The sequence below is a fragment of the Macadamia integrifolia genome, unplaced genomic scaffold (genome assembly GCF_013358625.1).
Source record: "Macadamia integrifolia cultivar HAES 741 unplaced genomic scaffold, SCU_Mint_v3 scaffold2127, whole genome shotgun sequence".
Classification (NCBI taxonomy): domain Eukaryota; kingdom Viridiplantae; phylum Streptophyta; class Magnoliopsida; order Proteales; family Proteaceae; genus Macadamia; species Macadamia integrifolia.
The window spans coordinates 39,706-66,636 of record NW_024868529.1 but is presented as its reverse complement, the minus strand read 5'-3'; the positions used below and the strand labels follow the sequence as shown (position 1 = coordinate 66,636).

The 26,931-nt window shown below is 41.6% G+C and overlaps 1 protein-coding gene and 1 pseudogene across 1 annotated transcript; one reads left to right on the top strand and one right to left on the bottom strand.

Annotated features, from left to right (window-relative positions):
* The first annotated feature begins 8,755 nt into the window (after positions 1-8,755).
* On the top strand, positions 8,756-10,886 carry LOC122065824. Its single transcript, XM_042629675.1, has 2 exons — positions 8,756-10,352; positions 10,477-10,886. The coding sequence occupies exons 1-2, from the start codon at positions 8,774-8,776 to the stop codon at positions 10,884-10,886; spliced, it is 1,989 nt and encodes a 662-aa protein (XP_042485609.1). The 5' UTR covers positions 8,756-8,773.
* Positions 10,887-17,901: 7,015 nt separating this feature from the next.
* On the bottom strand, positions 17,902-21,948 carry LOC122065823 (annotated as a pseudogene).
* Positions 21,949-26,931: the final 4,983 nt, after the last annotated feature.

Here is a 26,931-nt window from a genome sequence, read left to right as displayed (position 1 = left end):
CTGTAGAGTGGAAGCATCCGACCTATGAAATTCAGGCAAGTTGGCACCCAACTGGGAAGGACCGTACAAGGTCACCAAGGTAATCCGATCAAGAATGTATCACTTGGAGACTCTAGAAGGAAGCAAGATACAAAGGGCATGGAATTCAGAGAATTTGAGAAAGTTTTATCAATAAGTCTACCTCCTCACTGCCTGGTAAAAAAAAAATCTCTTAGTATCTTTTGGAATAAAAATCCTACCTTGCTTTACCATGTCAGATTCATACTTTAACAGAATTAATGGAAATTTTCTTGAACTTAAAACTATCAAACTACTGAATGTGCATATACTCACCCCTTGCCACTTCCTTAATGGATAAACAAGTACCAAGGGCAATGCCCATGGAGCCGACCACAGCCAAGCGCTAAGGGTAAGGCTTTGTTCAAACTCCAAGGGGACAACCCTTATCCCACAGGGAGGTGGATTTCCACAAGGGCAACGGCATGTTCAAGCATAAAGGGCACAACCCTTCTCCCATGGGGAGGGGATTTCACCAAGGGTAATGCCCACGGAGCTGACCACGGCTAAGCGCTAAGGGCAAGGCCCTGTCTAAGGGCACAACCCTTCTCCCACAACGAGGTGGATTTTGCTAAAGGCAATACCCATGGAGCCAAGCATGGTCAACCACCAAGGGCAAGGCCCTGTTTAAGCTCTAAGTAGCTAGCCCTTCTCCCACGGTCAATGCCCACAGAGCTGACCACGGCTAAGTGCCTAGGGAAAAAGACCATGTTCAAGCTACAGGGGTGTTGACCCTTCTCCCACTGGGAGGTGGATTTCGCCATGGGCAATATCTACGAAGCCGACCAAGGGCAAGGTCCTATTCAAGCACCAAGGGCATCACCACTTATGCCATGAGGAGGTGGATTTCGCCAAGGGCAAGGCCCTGTTCAAGGGCTAAAGGCACAACCCTTCTCCCATGGGGAGGTGGATTTCGGCAATGGTAATGCCACAAAGCAGACCATCGCCAAGCACTAAGGGTAAGGTCTTGTTCAAGCTCTGAGGTCATAGCCCTTCCCCATGGGGAGGTGGATTTCGCCAAGGGCAAGGCCTTGTTCAAGTGCTAATGGCACAACCCTTCTTCCAAGGGGAGGTGGATTTCGCCAATAGCAATGCCCACGGAGCCATTCGCTTCCAAATGCCAAGGGCAAGGCCCTGATTAAGCTTTAAAGGCATAACCCTTATTCCACTGGGAGATGGATTTATCTAAGTGCAAGGCCCCTGTTCAAGCACTAAGGGCATAGCCCTTCTCCCACGGGGAGGTGGATTTCGATAAGGGCAATGGCCACAGAGCCGATCATGGCCAAGCACTAAGGGCAATGCCCACGATCCGACCACAGAAAAACGCTAAGGGTAAAGACCTATTCAAGCTCCAAGGGAACAACCCTTCTCCCATGGGGAGGTGGATTTCACCAAGGTAATGCCCATGGAGCTGACCATGGGTAAGCACCAAGGGCAAGGCCTTATTCAAGCTCCAAAGGCGCTAGCTCTTCTCCCACAAGCAATACCCACGAAGCCGACCACGGCCAAGTGCCAAGGGCAAGGCCTTGTTCAAGCTCCAAGGGCGCCAAACCTTCTCCCACAGGGAGGTGGATTTTTCCAAGGGCAACACCCACAAAGCTAACCATAGCCAAGTGCCAAGGGCAAGGCCCTGTTCAAGCTCCAAGGGCACCTACCCTTCTCATAGGGAGGTGGATTTCACTAAGGGCAATGCCCAAGGAGTAGAACACGACCAAACACCGAGGGCAAGACCCTATTCAAGTGCAATGCATAGTCCTTCTCCCACGTTCAGGTGGATTTCACCAATGGCAATACCCATGATGTCGTGACGGCCAAACGCTAAGGGTAAGACTCTGTTCAAGTTCCAAAGGCACAACCCTTATCCCACGGGAGATGGATATCGTCAAGGGCAAGGCCCTTTACACACAGACACACACACACACGTATGTATGAAGATTTAATGGCAGACAAAAAATTTCTATTGAAAAACTACCTCTAGAGGCTGGGAGTTGATGGTCAGGTCCCCTGCTGAAAGAGGAAGTAGGAGGGACATCAATGGTAATAGTCATACCCTCAGCCTGAGAAGGAGGAATCACCGTTCGTTGGTCAGAAACCACTTCCTTAGGAGGAATCGTCATCTACTAGCTGGCGACCTCCCCTTAGGAGCAACAATAGTAGTAGCCAAAGCCTTCCCTCTCAAGCTTTTCATGGGAACACCTTAGGAGTGGGCCCAGAATGGGTCGTCTTAGCTCACCAATTCTTAATTCCTTGATCCTCGCCCATTCCTTGGAAAAGGCACTGAAATCAAAGTCGAGGTGCACCTTCATAACCTCTTTCTTTGACTCTAGCAAATCGACCACGTAACTCTCATGATTCACCCTTGTGAGCTCCATCTAAAGTCCTTAGTGGCTTTATAGTTCAGCACGGCCTCAAGAACTTGACGCTTCGCCTCATCAATAGTTCTCTTCAACTTCCCTTCCATCTTAACGTTAACCTCCATAGTGTACTGCACTTTTTTGTTGAGGGTCTCAACATCACCACGTACCTTAACGAGCTACCAGTTCTTCTAGTTCAACTCCTCGAGTTCCATGATCAACTTCCTCACCTTAGAGGAAGACATCTCCATCCCCTTAAGATTAAAAGAAAGGGTGGCACACTCGCTGACCTTCGTCTTGGCCTTAGCTTCAGCCTTCTCCTTCTCAGGCTCCAACTTCTCCCTTTCCGTCTCTGACTTGTCTAACTTCTTCTTTAGATCGTGACTAAGTTCACCAAAGTGTCTAGCCTGAGCCAACGCTTCACCGAGAATGACTTAACCCTAACAAATAATTATAAGAGAAAAGGGACATGAAAACTATATTAAGAAAAAAAGAGGATACTCGGGAAATTACCTCAACCAGTCGGGTATAGCCCATATTGATCAACGTGTTGAAAGATGCACAAGAAATGCATGACCTGACTCTAGGCAGCACTCCCTCAATAACCATGATCGAACGAGCAGACCAAGGTCTACGGAAACAAATATTCATCGGGACTCAGACCATACTTAACCAAAACTTGGTCATCTCCTACCTCAATCGAGAGAACTACACAGATGAACTTCTGACTGCTAGCTATTACGGTAAAAATTGACTAGATGATCTTCACAGAAGAGAGGACATGGGAGAGCTGGGTTGACCTGACGGGGGACTCTCCGATGCCTAAGTTAGATCTTTCCACAGCAGATGCTCAAGAGAGCTTTTCTAGTAAAAGTAATGATTGATCTCCTATAATGGAGGCTTACCTTGGTATTTATAGGCTGCTGATGGAAAGAGAAGGAGGGGCGTTTGTGGAGAGTCTTGTTTAGGCGTAGAGTCCTTGAGGAGAGTGGCTCTGTGATTCTGGGAATATTCTAGGTTCCAGGGCATGTTCTGGGAATATTCCCCTTTGATCTTGGAGGTGTAAGTCGTGAGAGGGGTGGATGCCTCTGATGACGTGTAGTAGATAGAGTCCTGCCCCCGGGATCAGGGATCACATCCCTTAAATGTAGGAGTGGATGTGTGCACATTTCTGGGTGTCTTATTTGACTGTGCCAAGCCGAGGTGACTGATTGGCATGAGGAGAGGCCAAAGTGGTAGCACGGTCTGATGGAGGGCCGAGGTGGTAGTACGGCCTGTTAGAGGGCCGAGGTGGCAGTACGGCCTATTAGAGGGCCGAGGTGGTAGCACGGCCTGATGAGATACCGAGATGGTAGCACAGCCTGATGAAGGGCCGAGGTGGTGGGTCAGTCTTCTGTTCAGATTTGCATCCACGCTTCAGCCGTGCTGAGGAAGGGGATGTATTTTGCCTCATCACTAGCCAATGATAAACGTGTCCTCAATGCCCAGGGGAGGAGCTACATCGATATTATTCATCCTGACCACCAACCAAAAAATGGGGAAATAGAAAGGCATAGAGTCCTTGATGAAGAAGAATCTACTCTTCTACCCATGGATCGATGTAGGCATCTCATTCAGGATCTGGAACTTTCGATCCTGACACTTGAAGCAGAACCATCCCCGAAACTTGTTATGATTAACCAAAATGAAGACGTTCGTAAAAAGGTCAATGTTGGCTCCTTACCAAGCCTATAACACTTAATTATGAAGCCGAACACCACTCTCAAGGAGTTTGGAACTGTTTGGGTAGGGACAACAAAATAACACCGAAGCACACGGCACAAGAAGTCATGCAGAGGAAAGTGAAGGCTGGCCTAAAGGGAACACTCACAGAAACAGGCTTCTCCATCCCTCCAGTTGTTCGCCCTTTCCCAATGCTCTACGGCCCTCAATTGAATCGATCATGTAATCCTTCCTAAATTTTGTTAGGTCCTAAGGCTAGGTGACAGAACAACCTCACCAATGGGAGCTCCGGCGGTGGGATCGACTCTCTGAGGCCACTGAGGTGTTTTGGCCCTCTATGGGCAAGGTTTCTACGAAACACTCACCTCATGTGACAATGTCGATGCATTGGCCCCAACTCCAGGGTTGACACGGCCACCGGGGGGAGAAATGGACATGGGTAACGGAATAAAGATCCTTAGGAGCGGAAACGACACAAGCAAAATGTAAAAGATAATACAAAGGCAACATGAAGAAACTTATTGGTTCAGACGACAAGGAAACATGCATGAAGAAGACCATTCAATGTAGAAAAGTCCAAGAAACCTACAACAGAGTTGCAAAAACCCCACCATAAGGAGAAAGTTGCAACGGCAAGGCAAGAAAAAGCTTAGCAGAATCAGGGAGGGCAAAATGTAAAGACGGAGCACCTTACCCCACACCCAACTTATAACCCTAAGGAAAACGCAGGGGTATGCATCCAACCAGAAACATCCTAAAGTTGACAACGGTCGAGATCTCCCCAATTATAGATCCGAAAAATGACCTTTACCCCAGAAGGAGCCCGACATGTGTAAGGTTATGGTTCCACAACAATCGAATTTCAATCTGACACAATTGGTAATTATGGACATCGGGGAGGGTAAGGACTAATTCCAACCGCCTTGATAAGATAGCCCACAACCCATGATGTGATGGATCAAAATCCTCTATTTTTCTCATCCCTGTTTTTTCTTGTTTTGCTACCTGTAGAACGCGACACGTGGACAACAAGGAGACCAACGGTCAAGATTGGGTGATGATTATTACATCCACTGTGTTGGTCTTAAAGTTGTCCACGTGTTGCGTTCTGCAGGTAGCAAAACAAGGAAAAACAGGGATGAGAAAAACAGAGGATTATTTTCCTGATGTGATACAAATGGCTGACATTTATTGAGATTCAGAACCCTCAGGTCCCTCATTGAATTTGAATTATGAGGGCTGCAGGGGAAAAGGAGGATTGGAAAAGAAAATCTCTTCACTACTCCCTTATCCTATGGCCTTGTACTAAAGACAAGGGAGTAGGGGGAAACTAACATACCATAATAAGATCATCCAATAGGGAAGCGCATATGTAGTGGGAGACTCATCGCCCGGGAGACAGCCAGGAATCCGGAGTTGGTTTCCACCATTGCTAGCGTCCTTCTCGAGTAGAAGCACCCTGGTCAGCTCCATATTTCCCATACAGCCACACCATAGAGTAGTCGTCTCCCATAGCTGAAAGCAAAGATTAAAGTATCGGTATCGATCTTCGTATCGGTCGGTCAAAATTAAGATACGTATCAGAGGGTATCGTATCGTATCGGAGATACGCTAAGATACGCTAAAGATACGCACATAAATGGATAGGAAACACTTTTTTATACACATTTGCATAAAAAAATAGTTAAAAAAGTTATATATAACATGTATTATGAATAAATAGTAAATTGAGAGTATCACACTAAGAATTCAAGGTTTGTAATTGTCCCATAAATGTAAAATCCTTGTTCCCAACCTTGATTTCCACTTTAGTTAGAGAGAAAAATGGTTGGCAGTAACTTTGGAACAAAAACACCTCAAAAAATTATGTTTTTCTAAAAAATTACCCATTTTGGCCATTTTATGACTGTATCGGTACGTATCGGTGTGTATCGATCGATACATACCGATACACACTGATACGTACCGATACATACCAATACGTACCGATACATACCGAAACATACATTTCACTTCAATTTTGAATTTTTCATAGAGTATCGGTACGTATCGGTGAGTATCGGTGCGTATCGGTGTGTATCGTAGGATACATATCGATACATAAGGGTTTTAAAATTTTTATGATACGTATCGGTATGTATCGTGCCGATGCCTATCGATACGGATACGTATCGGCCGATACGGCACGATACGCACCGATACTTAAAACCATGGCTGAAAGTATTGTGGTTGGCTCCACATGACTTAGGAGCTGGTCGGCTCCACCATTGACAGACCATACCCACCACGTGCTACAAGATTCCATGGCTAACCATAACATAGTGACATTCATAATTGCCAAACCCAACCATGGCCAAAAAAACACATTATGATTTTATGAGATTTGTCAAATCAACATGGTCAAGGACCATCCACCAATAACATTCATGTCTAGGACAGCACGGAGAGTGACCCAATAACCGATGAGCGAGTAGACCAACCAAATCTATAAGGGAAGATAGTGGGATAAAAGGTAGGACACTTTGAGCTCGACATCTTTTCCTTCGTCTCTCCACCTTATTATTGACTTAGACATCAAAGGATCATTCCCTAGAACCAACACTCTAGGCTAATTTCTTATCTGATTTACTAAAGGTCATCGAGGAGCGGGAATCTATAGTATCACAACATAGACCCCAATCTTAATATAAAGCCACCCATCTTGAATAAAAACAGATACCAAACTCAAATCGGTGGTAGAAAACCATGAATCTCGTAAAAAATAATAATAAATAAACTAAATTGAGGGGCAAAAATGATCTGCTAGTTCAGATCGTAGTTATTAAATTCATCGAATTATTCGCGAATAATTCGTGCGAACAGAATTTTTCTGAATTAAACAAAAAATTCTGACCGAATCTGAATTATAAATAAAATTCAGTAAAAATCACGATTTTTTCTAATTGGATTTAAAAACGCGAATATATCGGGTCGAACCGTTTTAAACCGAATTATTCGGTTCAAACACACTTTATTAAAAATTAAAAAAAAATCGAATAACAAAGCCCAAAAGCCAAAACCGAGGGTTTATTTTTCTCGTCTTCTTCGTTCTGCTTCTCCCAAAACCCACTTCTTCGTTCTGCTTCTCCGGTTCTCCCCCAGATCTTCGCCGCTCATAACTTAATCGTGACTTCGTGAGTTCGTGAGGGTAGGTGAGTTCGTGACTCGTGACTCGTGAGGTCAGGGACTCAGGGGTGCGGCGGCGGACGGGTGCCGAACTACCAACAAATCTTCACTCCTCTGACTAATCTGACTCTTCTCAATCTCTCTTACAATCACTTCTCTGAAAGTAAAATCTCGGATTCTCAGTTCTTTGCAAAGTTCAATTTCTCAAGCTTTCTTCACTCGGGTTTGCTTCCGGACCATAAGGGATTCAGAATCAAGGTTGTGATCTTTCTCATCGGTTTCCCAATCTTTATTATTCTGTTAGTTGGTTGTTGGGGTTGGCTCTGCTTCTACCGGCCGGATATCTTGCCATCAGTTTTCACTGTGATCTTCTACCTGGTTGCAGCCTTGCATGTATGTGTTCTTCAATTTTTTTTTTTTTCATGAGTGTTTTGTTTAAGCTGTAAAATCTGAAATGTGTTCTTCAATTTTTTAAGTATGTGCTTTTTCTTTAGTATTGATTGATAAGCAATGTAGACATAGAATCCGTTTTCCTTTGTCTTGAGGATTTACTTGGAATTTTGCATCTTCAATTTCAAACCTCTTAAGGTTAATACTGGTTAGTTGAGGAACAATGCTTTGATTGGAGTGATGGCTCTTGGGTTCTTCAATAGGTGGATGAGACAGAGGAGAAGACCCATGCATGGATTCATAACTTGATCAGACTGTGTAGATCACTTTCCATGGAGGTTTACACAAACGTTGGCCTTTGAACCAACCTAATACGGCAATTAAATTATTGCCATAGTATAAAATATGTAACAGTGGTTTCAGGAAACTACAACCATAGGTACACCAATTCCGGTGGTTTCTTGTAACTGCTGCAACATGCTTTTAGTTTTTTTTTTTTTTTTTTAGCTAATCTTTTTATGGTGATTGGTCTTTCCAATCAGCCCAGTGATTGTTTCAGTCTAGAACTCTAGATTACATGGGCTGTATTTCTTTGTACTTCCTATTTATTCTCTTTATTTTTTTAAGGGTTAATGACTACTGGTGTTCCCAACGTTTTGAGAAATTGTACATTGAGTACCCAACATTTGGAATTTTGTATTTGGGGTACCTATACGTTTGTGAATTGTAATTTGAGGTACTATCTGCTCCACCCTTTCTATCGAGTAGAACTTAATGATTTCATTGATGAAGATGAGTGGCAAATATATAGACAAGAGACCTTAACAGTGTATCCCTTTGATTGTGGGATGGTGATAAAATAGAGATATAGATTTAACTACATAAGGAAATGTGTAAATGACCAATGCTATTGTAAAAAGCTATGCATGTTAGTGGGACTTGAAAACTTGATTCTTTAATTATCCAGAGGCTATTTGCTTATGTAATGTAATTATTAATATGATATATTTGTTTGTTTATATGAAATGATTTATTTTTTATTTTTTTATTTTTTTGTGTGTTTCAACTTTTAACAAATAGGAAAAATGGGAAGACAAAAAGAAAAGTTTTGGCAACATGCTGAGCAACTTGATAGTTCACATTTCAAATGCAAATTTTGTGAAAAACAAGTTTTTGGAGGGGTCACTCGACTCAAGTATCATTTAGCTAAGGTTAGTGGTCATGATGTTGCCTCTTGTGAGAAAGTATCAGATGATGTCCAAGCAGAAGCTCTTCTTGCTATTAATTCTGAATCAAGTAGTAAAAAGCGGAAGAGTTGTACCAGTGGTGAGAGTATAGTTGGTTCTTCTCCTTTGACTCCTTTAACTAGTCAAAGGCAGTCCACAATGGAGGAAATGATCCCTAAGATGGACAAATCAACTTGGGAGAAATCTCTTCGTGACCTTTTTATTAAAAATAACATTTCTTTCAATGTTGTTCAATCGGATGCTTTCATCAATTTTGTGAAGTGCACAGCTCGTTATGGTCCTAGTGTTCCCATTCCAAGTTATGGAACCCTTCGTGGAAGAATAATTCCTGAAGCAAGAAAGGACCTTGAAAAATATGCTGAAGAAGTAAAATTTTCTTGGAAGCAAACTGGTTGCACATTCATGTCTGATTCATGGACTGACTTGAAGAAGCGGTCTTTTCTTAATGTGATTGCTTATTCCCCGGGTGGTGCTCTCTTTTTGAAGTCAGAGGAGTGTTCTCATGCTAGATTGACTGCTTCTTATATATTTGATATTCTTGACAGAGAGATTCAAAGTATTGGCCCAAATTTAGTGGTTCAGCTAATTTCAGACAATGCATCCAATTATTCAAGTGCACTTGATATGCTTACTGGAAAGTATCGTTGGTTGTTTAAGACTCGATGTGCAGCCCATGGTATCAATCTAATGTTGAAGGATATCTATGAAAAGGTTTTTTGGGTTCAAGAAATTTTTGATGAGGCGAAAAGAATTATTGACTACTTGTACAAGTCAATAATTGTCTTACAGTTGATGAGGAGTTTCACAAACAAGGATCTAAAATATCCTTGCAAAACTAGAATTGCTTCAAACTTTTTAATGCTTCAGTCAATTGTTGAAGTGGAAGAGAAGCTTAGACTCCTAGTTGCATCAGCTGAGTGGAGGAGTCTAAGAAATTCGAGATCTTTTGAAGCAGATCGAGTAGTGGACACTATTCAAAGGGAGTCGTTTTGGAATGATTCAAAAGAGATTTTGAGATTTATGGAACCAATCATTCGAGTTCTCCGTTTGGTTGATGGTGATGGGGCTACATCAGGGTATTTGTATGAAGCAATAGAAAGAGCAAGAGAGGTATTGGAGAAGCTTTATGAGGCAGACCACCGGTATGACCAAATTTTGAAAATCTTTGATATTAGAAGAGATGAAAATATTTTGGGTATCATTCACTATGCAGCTGCTGTTTTCAACCCCACTTATTTTTTTAGTGAAAGATTCAAAAAGATTCCTCAAATGAAAGATGCAACAGATTTCATTGGTGAGATAGTGGTTCCACAAGATGAGAGGAGAGAATATTATGGACAACTGGCAGTATACCACATGAAGTCTAGCACTCTTTTTACTCCCAGTGCCAAGATGATGATGGAAACTAGTCATCCTCGTAAGTGTAATAATTACTTTCTTTTTAAAATTTTTAGTTTATTGTTTCTTATGTAAAAATTACTTGTCTTTTAAAATTGTTTATTTATATATATATATATATATATATATTTTGCCAATGACAGGGGTTTGGTGGCATATACAAGGTGATGCTATTCCTATCTTACAGAAGTATGCCATTCGAATATTGAGCCAACCATGTAGTTCTTCGGCTTGTGAGAGAAATTGGAGTGCCTGGGATGCAACACAAACCAAAAAGAGGAATAGATTGTCAGCAGTGATGTTAGATGATTTAGTCTATGTGAGAATGAATTCGTTGATGATGGAAAAAAGGGGTGAACTTGAACAAAAAAACATGTTACCCATTAATCTTGACAATATTAGTGTCAATGATTTTGATCAGCGCATTGAGGACGTTGATAAAGAGTTAGAGAGATTGTTGGATGATGTGGATGATAGCATTGCTGAAGACTTGCTATTTGGTGCAAGTGCTAGTTTTACTGAGAGCGAGACTCAACCCCCAGATAGTATATAATGATTTAGTTGAGTACTTAAGTTATGGTGATGTAATAACTATTGTTATGCTTTTGTGGATGTTTTGCTTTATTTAGAATAGTTTTTCCTTTTAAGCATGAATGATGGAATTAGGTGAATCATGGACTCATGGATTGAATGAAGTGATTTTGAACTTTTATGTTCCTATAGGATAATTGGTAGAAGCATTAAAACATGCATTAGAAATTGAATTACTGTAACCATTGCTTCCATCACTCAATGACAACTTTTTCCTAGTTTTTTTTACTGTATTGTATATTTGAACTACAATAATTTTCTCTTTTTAGGTGTACATATCAAGTTAATTACTTAATAAACAAAATAGATACAATAAATTATAAAAATAGCATCCGAATTTTTTGCTCGACTTTTATTTTTGTACTCGAATAATTCCCGAATCCGAATCCGATTTTTATTTTGTCCGCTTTTTTGACCGAACCCTTAAATTAACCAATCGAATTATTCCAAATAATTCTTTGGCCGAATAATTCCCGAATCCGAATTTGCTAACTATGGGTATGGGTGGCTGGATTGGGCGATGGGGGGTGTGACAGTTGGGTTGGGCTGGGTAATGTGGGCATGTAGAGGTCTACCAAAGGGCGAGTACGAGTAGGTGGAGATGGAGGGGAGAGGCCAGGGGGTAGTGATGGTGGTGTAGGTGTGGCGGGTGGCGGTGATGGTGCTGAGGGTGGGTTGGGCATGGGTGAGGGGTGTGGGGTTTGTGGCTGGGTCGGCTTGGGTAGGTGCGGTGTATGCAGGTGGAGTGTGGTGGTTGCCCAAGGGGAGGGTGTGGATGGTGGTAAATGGTGTGTGGGTATGGTAATGGTTTTGAAGGCAGCTAGTTCTCATCAAACCGAACATGTCTTGCGACATAGATGCGATTGGTTTGAGGGTCAAGATAGTGATAGCCGGTATGGGAGGGGTTGTGCCCAAGGAAAATGGATGGAGTGGACCTATAGTCCATTTTGTGAGAGTTGTAAGGATGGAGGTAGGGAAAACACAAGCACCCAAAGGCACAAAGAAGGGAGTAATCAGGTGACCGATCGTACACAAGTTAAAATGGAGAGGAGTTTTGAGAGATCTTAGAAGGCATACCGTTAATTAAATATACAGTAGTTTCAAAGGCCAAAATTTTTGAGGAACAGAGCCATGAGCAAGTAAGGAGAGACCCGTCTCAACGATGTGACGATGATGGTGCTCAACCACACCCTGTTGCTCATGGGTGTGAGGACAGGAGAGGCGGTGAGCGATGCCAAGAGGGGAAAAGTACTTAGGAAGTGACCTATAGTCTCCGCCCCAATCGGTTTGTATGGATTTTAATTTTTGATTAAAATGGCATTCAACCTAGGCTTGAAATTGACAAAAATTTGTGAAAACTTCAGATTTGTGAACCATAGGATAAAACCAAATAAATTTGCTATTATCGTCTACAAAGATTAGAAAATACCAATGGCCCTCAGAAGATATAACATGGGAGGGACCCCATGCATCACTGTAGATGAGATCTAAAGGGAACAGACTACGAGAGGGGGAGGGACCAAAGGACAGACTACTGAACTTGCCCATTTGGCAAGCAGTGCACAGCGAATGAAGACAAGAAGACCGGCAGAGGAGACCATTGGTGCGAACCATGAACCGAAGAAGGCGCTCATGTGGGTAGCCGAGACGATGATGCCATTTATCCAGAGAAGTACGAATAGCAACATTGGCAACTGGAGAAGAGGAGGAGTGGAAAGTGTGTAGAGACCCCTACTACTCAGTCCGGAAAGAAGTACTGACTTGGTCACGTGATCCTTGAGAACAAAATGAGATGCATGAAATTATAAGAAAACATTATTGTCATGGGCAAAATGCTGAACAGAGAGAAGGGGTTTTGAAATACTAGGAACATGCAGAATATTAAGTAACTGAAAATTCAAGGAGGGAGAGGGAGAAGGGAGAGAAGCAGATCCAATATTGGAGATCGGGATACCCTTACCATTACCAACGTGTAGCTGTTCCTGACTAGTGTAAGCGTCATGGGTGGAGAGGGAGCTGATGTCAGGAGTTACATGGTGAGAAGCACTGGCATAAGGATACCAGGTCAGGGCTGTGGAGGGTGGTGATGTAGGGAGAAGGGGTGGGTTCTGTTGATGGTAGGGAACTGTGTAGTGGGTGGTTGGGTTGTAAGGGCTGTGGGTGGGCTGACGATTGGTGGTTTGTTATGGTTGGTTGGCTTGTGTTGGTGTAGCTTGGTGATGGAAATAGTTGGAGGAAATATGGTTTGTGTGTTGGCAGATAGTGTAAAAAAGATTATTACGGCCACTGTGACCACACCCACCACAACATCCCTGAGCCACGACCAGAAGAGGCATCTGTGGTGGAGGAGGAGGAGTCGATGTCAGAGAGGTTAGCCTCTCGAGTAGGAGCAGGATCAGTGGAGTCGGTCTTACCAGCCGTGCTTGAACAACGATACTCATGACTGATGAGGAGGCTCTGAAGCTCTGGGAATGGTACAGGATCAGGGTGAGCCATGAGCGTTGGGACCACATCCTAAAGGTTCTGACGAAGGGCACAGAAGATGTGAAGATTAAAATCCTCAGGGGAAAAGGGTTTCCATGTGGCTGTGAGCTCATTGGTGAGAGCCTTGGTAGGTTGAAGAAATGTCGTGACAGACTCACAGACAATGTGCATGAGTTTCTGGAGGCCCATGTTAAGGGAGAGGAGCCTAGTGGTGGAGGAGAAGCCATAGGAGGCATGGAGGGAGTCCCAGATAGCCTTACCATTTGGCTTCCCGATAGCTAGAGGGAAGGATTCTTCAGAGAGGGACACAATGAGGAGACTCATGATGATAGCATCCTGGTCCTGCTAGAGATTGACTTCAGTAGGATCTATTGGGCAAGGGTGAGTGCCATCAACAAACTTGAAAAGCTTTTGCCTGCGAAGAAATGGGGCAATTTGAGTTTTTCAAAAGATGAAATTCTTGGACGACAATTTGATAGAGATGAAGTGGTGGGCAGCAGACAGGGACAGCTTAGCAGTAGGTGCCGTGGGCACAATGGCAGTGGTGGGTGGGGTGAGATCACTGGCCATGGCTATTGAGCAAGGAGAAGAAAAAGAAGAGAGAGAGAGAGAGACTAGGGTTGGTGGAGGAGGGCGGTGGCCAATGGATTTGATACCATGTAAAATCAATATGTTCACCTTATTATTTCTGTGATTTGATATTACAATATATATCAAAGAGTAACTCTAGTCTCAGAGGCTTTACATGGAGAGTCCTCAATTACAATCAATTACAATCCTTCTCTAGAAGGAATGAGAATAATATCAATTCCTCAATTACAATCATTCTCTAGAAGGAAGAAGAATAATATCGATTCCTCAATTACAATCAATTACAATCCTTCTCTAGAAGGAAGGAAAATAATATCAGTTACAATATTTCTCTGGATGGAAGGTCTTCAATCAAGATAGGTTTCCATATAGAGTCAAGCCCGATCAGGGAAGGTTTCCATGTAGAGTGCAGTCTGATTAGAGATTCGATATCACATGTGATATGGAATAGATGCTCAAGAGAAATCCATCTCACATGTGATATGGGGTGATGCCAAGTGTGCATGCCTAGCGTGCATGCGCTATTAACAAGGATAAGGTTAACAAAAGTTATAAGATAAATGACACTTAGGATATCCAACAATTTCACATAGGGTACGTAACGTTTGAAATCATATAATTTGGGGCACTTCACGTTTATTAATATGATGTTTGGGATATCTCATGTTTCACCTATAATATGATTGACGATCATTATATTTTTAGGGTTAAATACTAGAATACCCCCTATATTATGTTTGATTGCTTGACATCCAAAAAGTTCAACAAGTGTACTTGAAGCACTCTTGCATTTAATATTTACTACTTTTGGGATATCAAACAATCTAACAATAGTATAAGGGATGTCCAAGTAATTAACTTCATCTTTTATAATCTCACTTTTACCCTTGTGGTATTAATTTGTTTTCCCTTCTCCCTCTAGTTATCCCGGAAATGGTTCAGATCATGCACTACTTAGATTTTAATAGCTTTCGCGTGCTTCTCAGGAAATCACAATATATGATTTTTAAAACCATATTATGAAGTATGAAAAGGATCTAATCTGAGCGATCATGATCAATCCAATCTGATTTTTAAAACCATATTATGAATTATGAAAATGATCTATCTGCGATTTGACCAATCCAATCTGACTTTTAAAACCATACTATGAAGTATGAAAAGGAGACTTATTCTTTATATGTCAGGGAGGTGTGCTTCTTGGAAAATAATGGTTTTTAAACTCTAGTCTTCTATAATAGGCCCGTCGATGGGTAAATTTATTTGAAACGTTGAAGCAAGTTGTTAATTTGAAACTTTGTGTAGATAGCATTGTTTGAGGAGACAATAATCTGATTAAGTTAGTTTTGATCTTAGCAGGACAAGCTAAGATATGAAGAGGTAGAACTTTGTGGTAAGAGAGAATGAGGAATAATTTGCATTTTCTTTGTGGGAAAAAAGTTTTTGTGGGGTGAAATAACTGATGCGTTCTCCATACATGGAAAAGGACGTCTTTTTGGATGTTTTTCTCATGTGCTCCCATTGTCCTTTGCACACACGTCTTTAATTTCAATATATAATCTAGCAAAAAAAAATACGGACTTTTTATTTGCAGTTTTCAATCCATAAACTAGGGATTACTGATACGACGCAACCCTTCCTGAAGAGAAAATTTGGTAATGAGATCTGTACAAGTTAGGTGACCATTGCCTCAAGATCAACAATTTCCTTGCCAAAAACAAACCCCACCCACCCAACCACCATGCATTACCTCTCCACAATCAAATTTCAGATCAATTTTCTTCATAACTATTTCAAAGAAGGGTTGTTTTTGAGTTCTAACACAGTGCTTAGAGGAAAGCAGTTTTTGAGGTTTTTTTTCCTATATTCTCCTTTAATCACAAGAAAAAGCCTCATAAGAAAGGTTGATGCAGGCCCATGGGATTCTTATAAACTGTGTTTTAGGCTATTCTTATTCTTATTTCTATAGGAAATTACAACAACATGGTAAAATGACTGATTGATTATGCGTAGATGCAATGCTAACATTTCAAACCACCCCCTCTTCAATATAAGGATGGCAGTATACCATGGTACTGTTTGAAATTGTTAGAATCTAGAATCCCAATTCCAAGCCCTTAGCCCGCAGGTATCCACCCTTAGTAACCCATGCATGTTTTTCACAGCACAAGGGACCCAAGATTGTCAAATTTTGTAGCTGAAGTTTACCTGTTAAGGGCATACCATACTAATCATAAATACGGCTAGGTTTTCTTTCGGTAAAAGATAACATATATTAAAAGGAGGAAAAATAATTACAAGCCTATACTTTAAGATAGAAGAACCAAAAATCCACTCTCATGATCCCTTCCCACTTTCGGCATTGCTATCAACAGGAAGGGATCATCAGACTAGCAAAAATCTACTAAAATATCAGTCAATTTCAAGAAGCTCTCCCAAATCCCCTCTACTTCAAGCGAAAATGAGGTCTTCCTAGACCCTCGGCCTGGATCATATAGTGCCTAGTAAGTCTATCCCATGTATTCCCTCAATATCTTTTAAAAAAAAAAAAATGCCCCCTTTTGTTCCCTACAAGGTAATGGTTGGGACATGGGTCATCTTCTTGTGATATTGTTTTTATTGGATAAAAAAATAAAGCACAAGAATGGGTGCCAACCACTTGTTATACTGTTTTGTTTACTACTTTGTAACCTTTTCCAATAGAGTAAATTTCACTCTCCTCCCCTGAATGTTTCATTTATTACACTTTCATCCCCTATGAAGTTTAAAATTACAATCGTACCCCTCAAATGTTGTAGATTCCATCAATCATACCATGACCGTGAGTGATCCACCGTTAAGTGATGACTCATGATATATAATTGAACTTGAAACCCTAATATACCCCTAGTCTTTTGTAGTCACTCCCTTCCCTTGATATCAAATGCAACCATACAATAAACTTTAGGGAAAAATACGTCTGCCTCACCCTTAGTTTGTCGAAATTACACATGGATCTATGGGTTTGAACGAATTACACCCCTCCCTTGGATTTTCTAAGATTCTTACAATTAGGTCCTATCCGTTAGCCACTGTGTCACCTAATATTATACCATTTAATGCCGAAAATGCCCATATATAGACATGAACTTACTTATATACCCTCCCATTAAAACAAAACAAAAGAGGGAAGGCAGCTGCCTCCTTACCACGCCCACCCCGGCTGGAGAAGATGGCGGAATCATTGGCAACTTACCACGCCCACCCTCGCTATGAGAAAATCCGACTCTTCACTTTGAGAAAGCTTATTTTTTTCTCACAAATTCTGATCTATCCTCTTGATGAGGTATCTTTCCTTTTCCTATTTCATTCTTTTACCAGCATACTAGTAGCAATGTTCGAAAGAGTTGAAAGATATACAATTACCCACATAAAATAGGGGAAGTCGGCCAATGGTTTTTTACTAGGAAGCACAACAATGGCTCTTTTTGGGTAAATTTATGGTTTTAGAGTTTGCTATGTCCAGTATAAAACAGGGGAAGTTGACCAATGTGAACCGAACCTGCAATTAATCCAACTAACCCATTAATATTTTAGTTGCAGTCCCAAGTGTTATATTAATATCTGTTTTTGGGATTGCAGAATTTAAATTTTTCTAAAATTTCAGAGTTCTATTGATGACTGGAATCCTACCCGTCAGCTCTAGATCCAGTGAAACCCCATCAGCTCACCACTGCCAGGTGAACCCAGAATATTCCTAAACCATAATCGTGTCTGATTCTCTTTCCCTCTCTTCAGATCTCGTTTCCTCCTTGACTGCTTTGTTATTACTCTTGGCAGTGGATCGTTGTGGGAATAGTACACATTTTTCTCCACTAATTACATAATAGGAAAATTATCTTGAATCAACCCGGTTTTAAAATTTATCTGAGAAAATCACCCTAAAAAATCAAAAATGGCAGACGTACCTTAAAGTCTAACACCGTTAGTTTACAAATGAAATTTACCTTTTTGACCCCAAAACAATATACGAATAAAAAGGCTTCTTCTCTTTTAAACCCTAGAAAGAGGAGATGTGTCACCCTTTCGCTCTCAAACTTGAAGCCTGGTCCTTGCCCCCAAACTATCCCTGCGGCAGAGTCATCCTGGGGTGAGTTATTCTGAGCCACCATGGGCTTCACAAGATTGAAGGTAGGAGATGCCAGAGCTATAGTAGGTAGTGATGTTGCTGTTTGGAAGCTAACCTATCTGCCGGAATCCGCAGTAGAGGTGTCAGACTTGTCACATTAGGGTATAGTAGCAGGATGGAAATGGAGGTGATGAGTTGGGCTTGCAGGGGCTGAAGCGGTGAATAGTGGGTGACGGAAGGAGGCCATGGAGGAACTATTGGAGAGGGAATCCCCCCAGTCAAGCCTCCTTTTTGGAGTTCTGTTGGTTGGGGATGAGAGTGGCGGAGTAACAAGTGCACAGTTCGAGATGCGCAGAGGTGGAAGAGAAGAAGGGATGGAGGCCAAGTTGCAGAGGAATGGTAGAAGATAGGAGGACGATGCGTTGGCATCATAACGGGAAGGGCTTGGAAAGGAAGAAGAAACTAGACTTGCATGGTAGGAAGGAACAGGGCTTGGGAATGAAGAAGATGTTGGGCTTGGTTGATGCAAAGAACATGGACTAATGTTGGTTGAAGTGCCCACGAATTCAGTTTGGAGTGGCTTGCATCCTGCTCAAGAAAAACAAACAGAAATTTAAGCAATGTTGTGAGATAAGAGTAGCATGACGGATTGAATGGACTAATCAAATGGTCTCTCTTCCTCACTGGTTCAACCGAGACCTGCGTTTTCTATTCTATTCTATTCAACTAAGATCAAAAGGGAGATAGTTTTATTAGTCAAGGGGTAAAATAACAAGTTTGCCCTTGAAGGGTAAACTTGTCATTTAAAAATTTCAAACATGACACATCATCACTTGACACTTTTGAGCTAACGGAATGGATTTTGTTAAGAGTAATTAAGAGTAATTATTTTCTTAAAAGGAGTGTATACATTCCATTTTTTATTTTTTAGGGTGGTTTCCCAAATAAATTTTAAAAACAGGGGTGGACCAAGACAATTTTCCTAAAATAATATGTTTTGTCTCGGTGCAATGGTATGCCAGGATATGTATTCCCTATTGGAGCCAGTAGGGAGGCGAGAAGGAAAGAGAAGGGGACTAAAAGAGAGGGGGAGGAGAAGTGGGAGCCAGAGACGGGAAAGAAGGGGAGAGGGAGAGCGAGAAACAAAATTACAAAAAAAATAATTTTTCAGCTCCTCTCCTTCACCTACAACATTCCCCAGTGCCCAAGCACATTGGCCGTTCCTTTCCCATCCTTGGGCATTAGATTTCTAGCGTTGCATACTTCAACGATGAACTTCTGACTGTAGACTTCTGGTATGCTTACCTTCGTCGAACAGTTGCACTGTTGTTTCTGCCGAAGATTGACAAGATTTTCATTAGAAGGCAATGGTTAGGTTTAGGATTTGGGGGGTAGAAAATGAAAAATGGGTTAAAATGATCTTCCATTATCATCTTTTAGTTAAAGGGTGAAATGGTCTTTTGAGTTTTAAAACTAACACTGTCAGGTGTAGGTAGGAGTGTAAGTTTAGCCCTGACAATCCAAACCCGCCCTGAGCCCGAACCCTGTTTAACCCAACTATGAGGGCCAACTTGGGCCAACCTGACCCAACCCTGTGTGGGGTTCGGCCGGGCCTGAGTTGAGGCATAAAAAACCCAGCCCGACCGTAACCCGCCCTGAGTCTAACCCTGATTATTATTGTGCTTTGTAGAATGCAAGTGTCTCTCCTAGCCAAGGAAGTTTCTTGTTGTTGTCATTGGGTTTCTTGTGTAACAAAAATATAACAGAGGACAATACAGCCAAAAGAGAAAGCATAAAGCCAAAGGAAAAACCCATCTCTGAAGAACAAGTCTTGTTTCTCTCTTACATTGGAATTTACATTCACTTTTGAGTTCTCTATTTAGTAAATGAAATTATTGAAATTTATAATTGAAAATGATTTTTTTTTTTTTTTTTTTTTTTTTTTAACATTAGAACATTGCACATATTGACAGGAAACAACTCCACCTACCTAATATTTTGGGTTGGGCTTGGCCCACATGGACTTCCATTGTGCCCAAATTTAACTCAACTCATAATTTCATTGCATCATGTTGTATGAATGAAGAAAGTAATTCAAACAATACAAGGAAACTTTCCAAGCTTTTGAAGAATCGACAAGAGAACTTCATTAGTAGAAGGGAACCTTTCTCTTTAGAATCTTAGCACATGCCAGCACTTTGAGGAATTTATGGGGCAGAGGGTCAGTTACAGTCAATGTTTTCAGAGTTTGAATGTATCGGAGTGGTTTGAAGAATTATAATTGGAATTGAAATCAGAAATGAATCGTACTTATCGGAATGTGATTCCACTAAGAGCCCTACAGGGTTGGTCCTGAGCATAAACCCGGTAGGGTTGGGTTAGGGTTTTGGGACCTAGGGTTAGGTTAGGGTTTTGAGAAACCCAGCCCAACCCGACCTTGTTTCATCCCTAGGTGTAGGGGAGATGGGTGTAATTCATTCAAACCCTTGGATCCATGTGTAATTTTGACAAACTACAAGGGAGGGGGCATAATTTTCCCAAACCTTTAAAACGATGTAGTCCATTTTCCTTCTGGCGAAGGGGTTAGCGAAATCCAAATCTTCAATGGAAGCCAAGGAGCTCAAGTATGTGGAAACTTTTCTATAAAGCTGGTTCTCTAGGAAACTCTGGTTATATGCGGGAACTTTGTAGAATTGATACACAATGAAACCGATCGTCAATCGATCTCCACCATTTCTTCAGAAGAAAAGAGAGTAGTACCCCTTAAGAACAGTAGGAGGATCATGAAAACACCGGCTACCACAAGAAGAATAGGAATTGTGTTGCTCAGGAGTATGATTTTGACTATCAAAATCTGAATTGGTATCGCAAAGTCGGAAACACAGTTTTGGATTTGAATGTTCTGTATCTTAATCTTATGAATTACATAAAGAGAATATATATACAAGAGGTATGCCCTAGGTGTGCCCTAGCTGGCTGGCCACAATAGGCAACTACTAATATGGATACACAATATGAATCACATAAAATATAGAAACCTACCACAAGAGAGGTGAGCATATATTGAGTTTCCTAATATGGGTAGACTCAATATTGCGTCAATGCACCCCCCTCAAGTGGAAGAGCCACAGTAGCGAATCTTCAACTTGTCACGTAAGAACTGAAAGCGTGCAGTTGGAAGAGCCTTAATGAATATATTTGCAAGTTGGTCCTTTGTAGAAACGAATTACACAGAGAGTTGATGGAGTGCCACCCGTTCCCGGACGAAGTGAAAATTGATCTCAACATGCTTTGTGCAAGCATGAAAAACGGGATTGGCAGAGAGATAGGTGGCACCAATATTGTCACACCACAACACAGGGGGGCTTGGTAGAGAGAAACCGATTTCCTGAAAGAGAGATTCTAGCCAAATGAGCTCTGTAGAGGCATTTGCGATTGCCTTATATTCAACCTCCGTGGAGGAGCGTGCGATGATATATTGCTTACGAGCGGTCCAGGATATGAGGTTAGGACCAAGGAAGATTGCATAGCGCCCAGTAGAGCGACGGTCAGCAAAGCTACCTACCCAATCCGCATCACTGAATGCCTAAAGAGTGGGACAGGACGAGCACTCAAGAAGCAGGCCATGAGTGCGAGTGCCCTTGAGATAACAAAGTATACACTTTACCATGGACCAATGATCCTCTGTAGGAGCATGCATGAATTGACATACTTTGGTAACAGCAAAAACCTCAGGACGAGTCAAGGTGATGTATTGAAGAGCCTCAATGATAGAACGATAGGTGGATGGGTCAGACAGTGGTGCACCCCCTTTGTCTGATGGCTTAAGGGAAGTAGCCATTGGTGTTTGAATAGTCTTGCAAGCAGTCATACCAGGCCTTTTAAATAAATCATCCACATACCATGTCTGAGAGAGAAGAAGACCATTCAACTGCTTGGTAGCCTCAATGCCAAGGAAAAAATGTAGAGGACCAAGGTTTGATGGAGAACTCATTGGCCAGCTATTGAAGTAGACGAGTCACCTGAGAGGGGGAGTTTCTGGTCATAATGATGTCATCAACATAAATTAAAACATAGATCTGAATGTCGTCATGATGGAAAATAAACAGAGAGGGGTTAGTCTTGGAGCCGATAAAACCCAAATGAATGAGGAACTATGTCAGGCACTGAAACCAGGCACGGGGTGCCTATTTAAGTTCATACAATGACTGACGGAGTTTGTACACATGAGAGGGCTTAGCACGGTCTTCAAAGCCAAGAGGTTGGACAATAAAAACATCCTCAAAGAGCACCCCATGCAGAAAAGCATTGTAAACATTGAGTTGCCAAACCGGCCAGCCCTGGAAGTTGCAGTGGTTAGAATGGACCGAATAGTCATGGGTTTCACCACTAGACTGAACATCTCATTATAATCAAACCCCTCTTGTTGATGAAAGCCTTTTTCCATAAGGCGCGCTTTGTAGCATTCAAGTGTACCATCAACCTTCCTTTTGCTTCGGAATACCAATTTGCAACCAACTAGGTTCACACTATCAGACCATGGCACGAGACTCCAAGTCTCAACTATGTGACGATGGTGACGTTCAACCGCACCCTATTGCTCATGTGTATGGGGGCAAGCCTTGCGATGAGCAATGCCAAGAGGGGCAAAGAAATTAGGGAGGGTGCGGTACTCACCACCCCAATCAGTTTGTATTGATTTTAATTTATGAGAAAATAGGTGTTCAACCAGGCTTGAAAGCACTTAAAATTTTCAAAAACATTAGATTTACGAACCATGGGACAGAACCAATTGTACTTAGAAAAGTCATCAACAAAAATTACAAAATACTTGTGACCATTAAGGGAGGGGGTAGGGGAGGGTCCCCATACATCACTGTAGACTAGATCAAGAGGAAATAAAATAATAGAGGAGGATAAACCTAATGACAATCGACTGGCCTTGCCAAGCTAGCAGGCGCTACATAGATAACTCAGCCGTGTAGACTGACACGGAAAAGTATTGGTGCATAACATAAAGAGGAGGAGACGTTCGTGAGCATGCCCAAGGTGATGATGCCACCCATCAATGGACGTTCTTTTGGCAATACTGACAAAAGGTTTTTGGGAGGAAAGAGCCTTGAGCATGTAGAGACCATTACAGCTCGGCCCAGGAAAGAAGTGTCTTCCTGTTGACCTGATCCTTGACAAGGAAATGAGAAGAAAACATTATTGTCCTGACAAAACTTTTGAACAGGGAGAAGAGGTTTAGAGATTGTAGGAACATGCAAAATATTGTTAAGTTTGAAATGAGTAGAGCCATCAATGAAGCCAAATAGGCGTTGGCCACGGAGAAAGGGTATCAGTTGTTTCTTCCAAAGAAGAAAGTTGGTGGGTGTGAGTTTGATGGAGAGAAGGTGATGAGGAGAAGGGAAGGAGAGGGAGGGTGAGATGATGGTGATAACAGTTCTAGCAGTCTTAGGGAGAGTGGGGGATGAGGTTGGAAGCCATGGAGGACAGCTGGGGAAGATGATGTGTAGCAGCGTTTAGACTAGCAAGGGAGAGGATCGTTCTACTCGTTGGAGTAGAGAAGAGAAGAAAAAAAAAACTATTCTCTTAATACCATGTTAGCACAATTTTGGATTTGAATGTTCTATATCTTAATCTTATGAAATACAACAACACAACCTAGCCTTATCCCAACTAAATAGGGTCGACTACATGGATCCAAGAAAAAAAAAAAACTTTTGGACATCCCACTCATGAATTGGCAACCTGGGTCATAGCTTTCCAAGTAGCTCTGTTTGATACCATACTTGGGTGAAGACTTAACTTTTGCATATCTCTTCTTACTAACTCATCTATAGTCATTTTTGGCCTACCCCTAGCCCTTTTAGCTCCACTCATTTGCATTTGGTCACTCCTTTATATCGAGGCATCTAAAGGCCTCATTTGAACATGCCCAAACCAACGTAACTGACATTCTCATAGCTTATCTTGAATTGGTGCAATTCCTAAATCGGTTCTAACCTGATCATTTATTATTCTATCCCTCAGGGTTTTGTCGCACATCCATTTCAACATCCTTATCTTTGCCACACTCAACTTATCTATGTTACGCTTCTTGGCTGCCCAACATTCTACACCATATATCATAGCCAGTCTTATGACAGTCCTGTAGAATTTTTTCTTGAGCTTTAGAGGAATCCATTGATCACATAACACTCCAGACAACCCTCTTCATTTCATCCATCCTACTTTGATTCTGTGGGAAATATCATCATCAATCTCACCTTCCTTGTTTAAGGTAGAGCCCAGATATCTAAAGCAATCACTTTGCGGGATCTCTCTCCCCTCAATTTTCACTCCCTCAGCATCGGTCCTCACTCGACTGAAGTTACACATCACATATTCCGTCTTCATTCTACTTATCTTAAGCCTCTAGATTTCAAAGTGTATCTCTATAGTTCCAACTTATTGTTAATTTCTGCCACAGTTTTATCGACCAGAACAATATCATATGTAAAAAACATACACCATGGGATCTCTCCTTGAATATAGTTAAATCATCCATAATTAGAGTAAATAGGTAGGGGCTCAAAGGGGATCCTTGATGTAGTCCGATAGTAATTGGGAACTGAGCACCCTGGCCTCTCACATATCTCACACTAGTCACCACATCACCATACATGTCTTTAATTAAATCCACGTATTTACATGACACCCCTTTCTTCTCTAAAACCTACCAGTTTTAAATCTCTAGGGACCCTGCCATAGGCTTTTTCTTGGTCGACAAATACCATATAAAGATCCCTCTCATAGGCTCTGGATTTTTCCATGAGCCTTCTAAGAAGATAAATTGCTTCAGTAGTGGATCTCCCAGGCATGAAACCGAATTGGTTCCCCGAGATATTGGTTTCTCTTCTTATGTGAACCTCTATTACCTTCTCCCACAGTTTCATAGTATGAGTCATAAGTTTTATGCCTCTATAGTTGTTGCAGCTCTGAATATCGCCTTCATTTTTGTATATTGGGACAATTACATTTCTCCTCCACTCATTCGGCATCTTTTTAATGCTCATGATCTTGTTAAAAAACATGGTTAACCAAACAACCCCACGTTGTCCCAAGCTCTTCCACACTTCAATTGGGACCTCATCCGGACCTGGAGTCTTCCCTACCATCATCTTCCTTAGGGCTTCATAACCTTAGCCACTCCTATCTTACGTACATTCCATAACCTTGAACCACTCATATTAGGGTTCTCTCCATTAATTAGGTTACAAAAATACTCATCCTGTCTCTTCTTTATGTCTTCATCATTCACAAGCACCCTACCCTCCTCATTCTTAATACATCGAACATGGTCGAGATCCCTAATCTTTTTTTCCCGAAATTTTTCTATCCTATAAATAGCATTTTCCCCTTCCTTGGTATTTAAATTGTTGTAGAACTCATCATAGTTCCTCACCCTTGCTTTCCCCACAGTCTTTCTTGTCTCGTTTCTGGTGACCTTATATCTCTCTTTATCTTTTATCTTCAGCTTCCTCAGTCCTCTACCAAATCTTAAAATTATCTTTCTTAGTCTTGATGGCATCTTGAACCTCCTCATCCCATCACCAAGTCTCCCTAAGGGCCAACTTAGTACTCCTAGACACCCCTAGAATCTTCTTAGCAACTTTCTTAATGTAATCCGTCATTTCATTCCACATCATGTTGGTGTCCCCATCACACTCCCACTTCCCCTGCTTCACCACATTATCTGTAAATGACCTTACTGACTCGCCTTTCAATCTCCACCACCTAACTTTAGGGCAAACATGTTTCCTTGGTTTCTTCTTCGATAAATAGAAGCACAAGTCCAAGATCAACAATTTATGTTGTGAGGTTAAACTCTTCCCAGGGATGACCTTACAGCCCTTACACATCCATCTGTCAGACCTTCTAGTGAGGAAGAATTCTATTTGAATGAAATGATGTCCATTTTTGTAGGTAATTAAGTGTTCTTCCCTTTTTGCGAAAAAAGTGTTAGCAATGAATAGATCATAGGCGGTTGCGAAGTCCAAAACTGAGATTCCCTCCTCATTCCTCTCCCCAACTTCATACCCTCCATGCACCTCCACATAGCCTCTCCTATCTTTACCAATGTGACCATTCAAAAGAGCTTCCCATAATAATCTTTCATCTGGTCCAAAGCCATGCATCAATTCATCCATGTGTTCCCAAAATTGTAGCTTGCAGCTCTCATCCAACCCTGCCTGGGGGGCATAAGCGCTAATAATGTTGACCACCTAACACCAGCTTTAGGGAGATGATCCTATCTCCCACTCATTTAACATTCACCACATCGTTCTTCAAATCTTTATCCACCACTATGCCAACTCCACATCTACCACTTTGGTCTCCCACATACCAAAGTTTAAATTCGTCCAACACCTTAGCTTTCCTCCCTTTCCATCTAGTCTCTTGGATACATGTAATGTTAATCCTTCTCCTCCTCAAGACCTCTATCAATTCCAAACTCTTTCCCGTCAGTGAACCAATGTTCCATGAGGCACAACGAATCCTCTTAATAAGGCCAACATTCCTTACACGCTCTTGTACTTGATGCAAAATAGATCAATACCATGTGTTGTATGCATGGGATGTCCTGTTAGTAGGAAAAAAAGACATAGGGCACAAAAATGGCTAAAATATAATAAAAAAATACGGAGATCCATGCAAAGGGTGGATTGGCTGAATATATATACAAGAGGTATGCCCTTGGTGTGCCCTAGTTGGCTGGCCACAATAGGCAATTACTAATATGGAATTATGGATACACAATATGAATCACAAAAAATAT

Coding starts and splice junctions, on each gene's coding strand:
- LOC122065824 (XM_042629675.1), top strand. CDS start 8,774: ATGGGAAGACAAAAAGAAAAGTTTTGGCAACATGCTGAGCAACTTGAT. Junction 10,353..10,476: donor GATGGAAACTAGTCATCCTC/GTAAGTGTAATA, acceptor TGCCAATGACAG/GGGTTTGGTGGCATATACAA.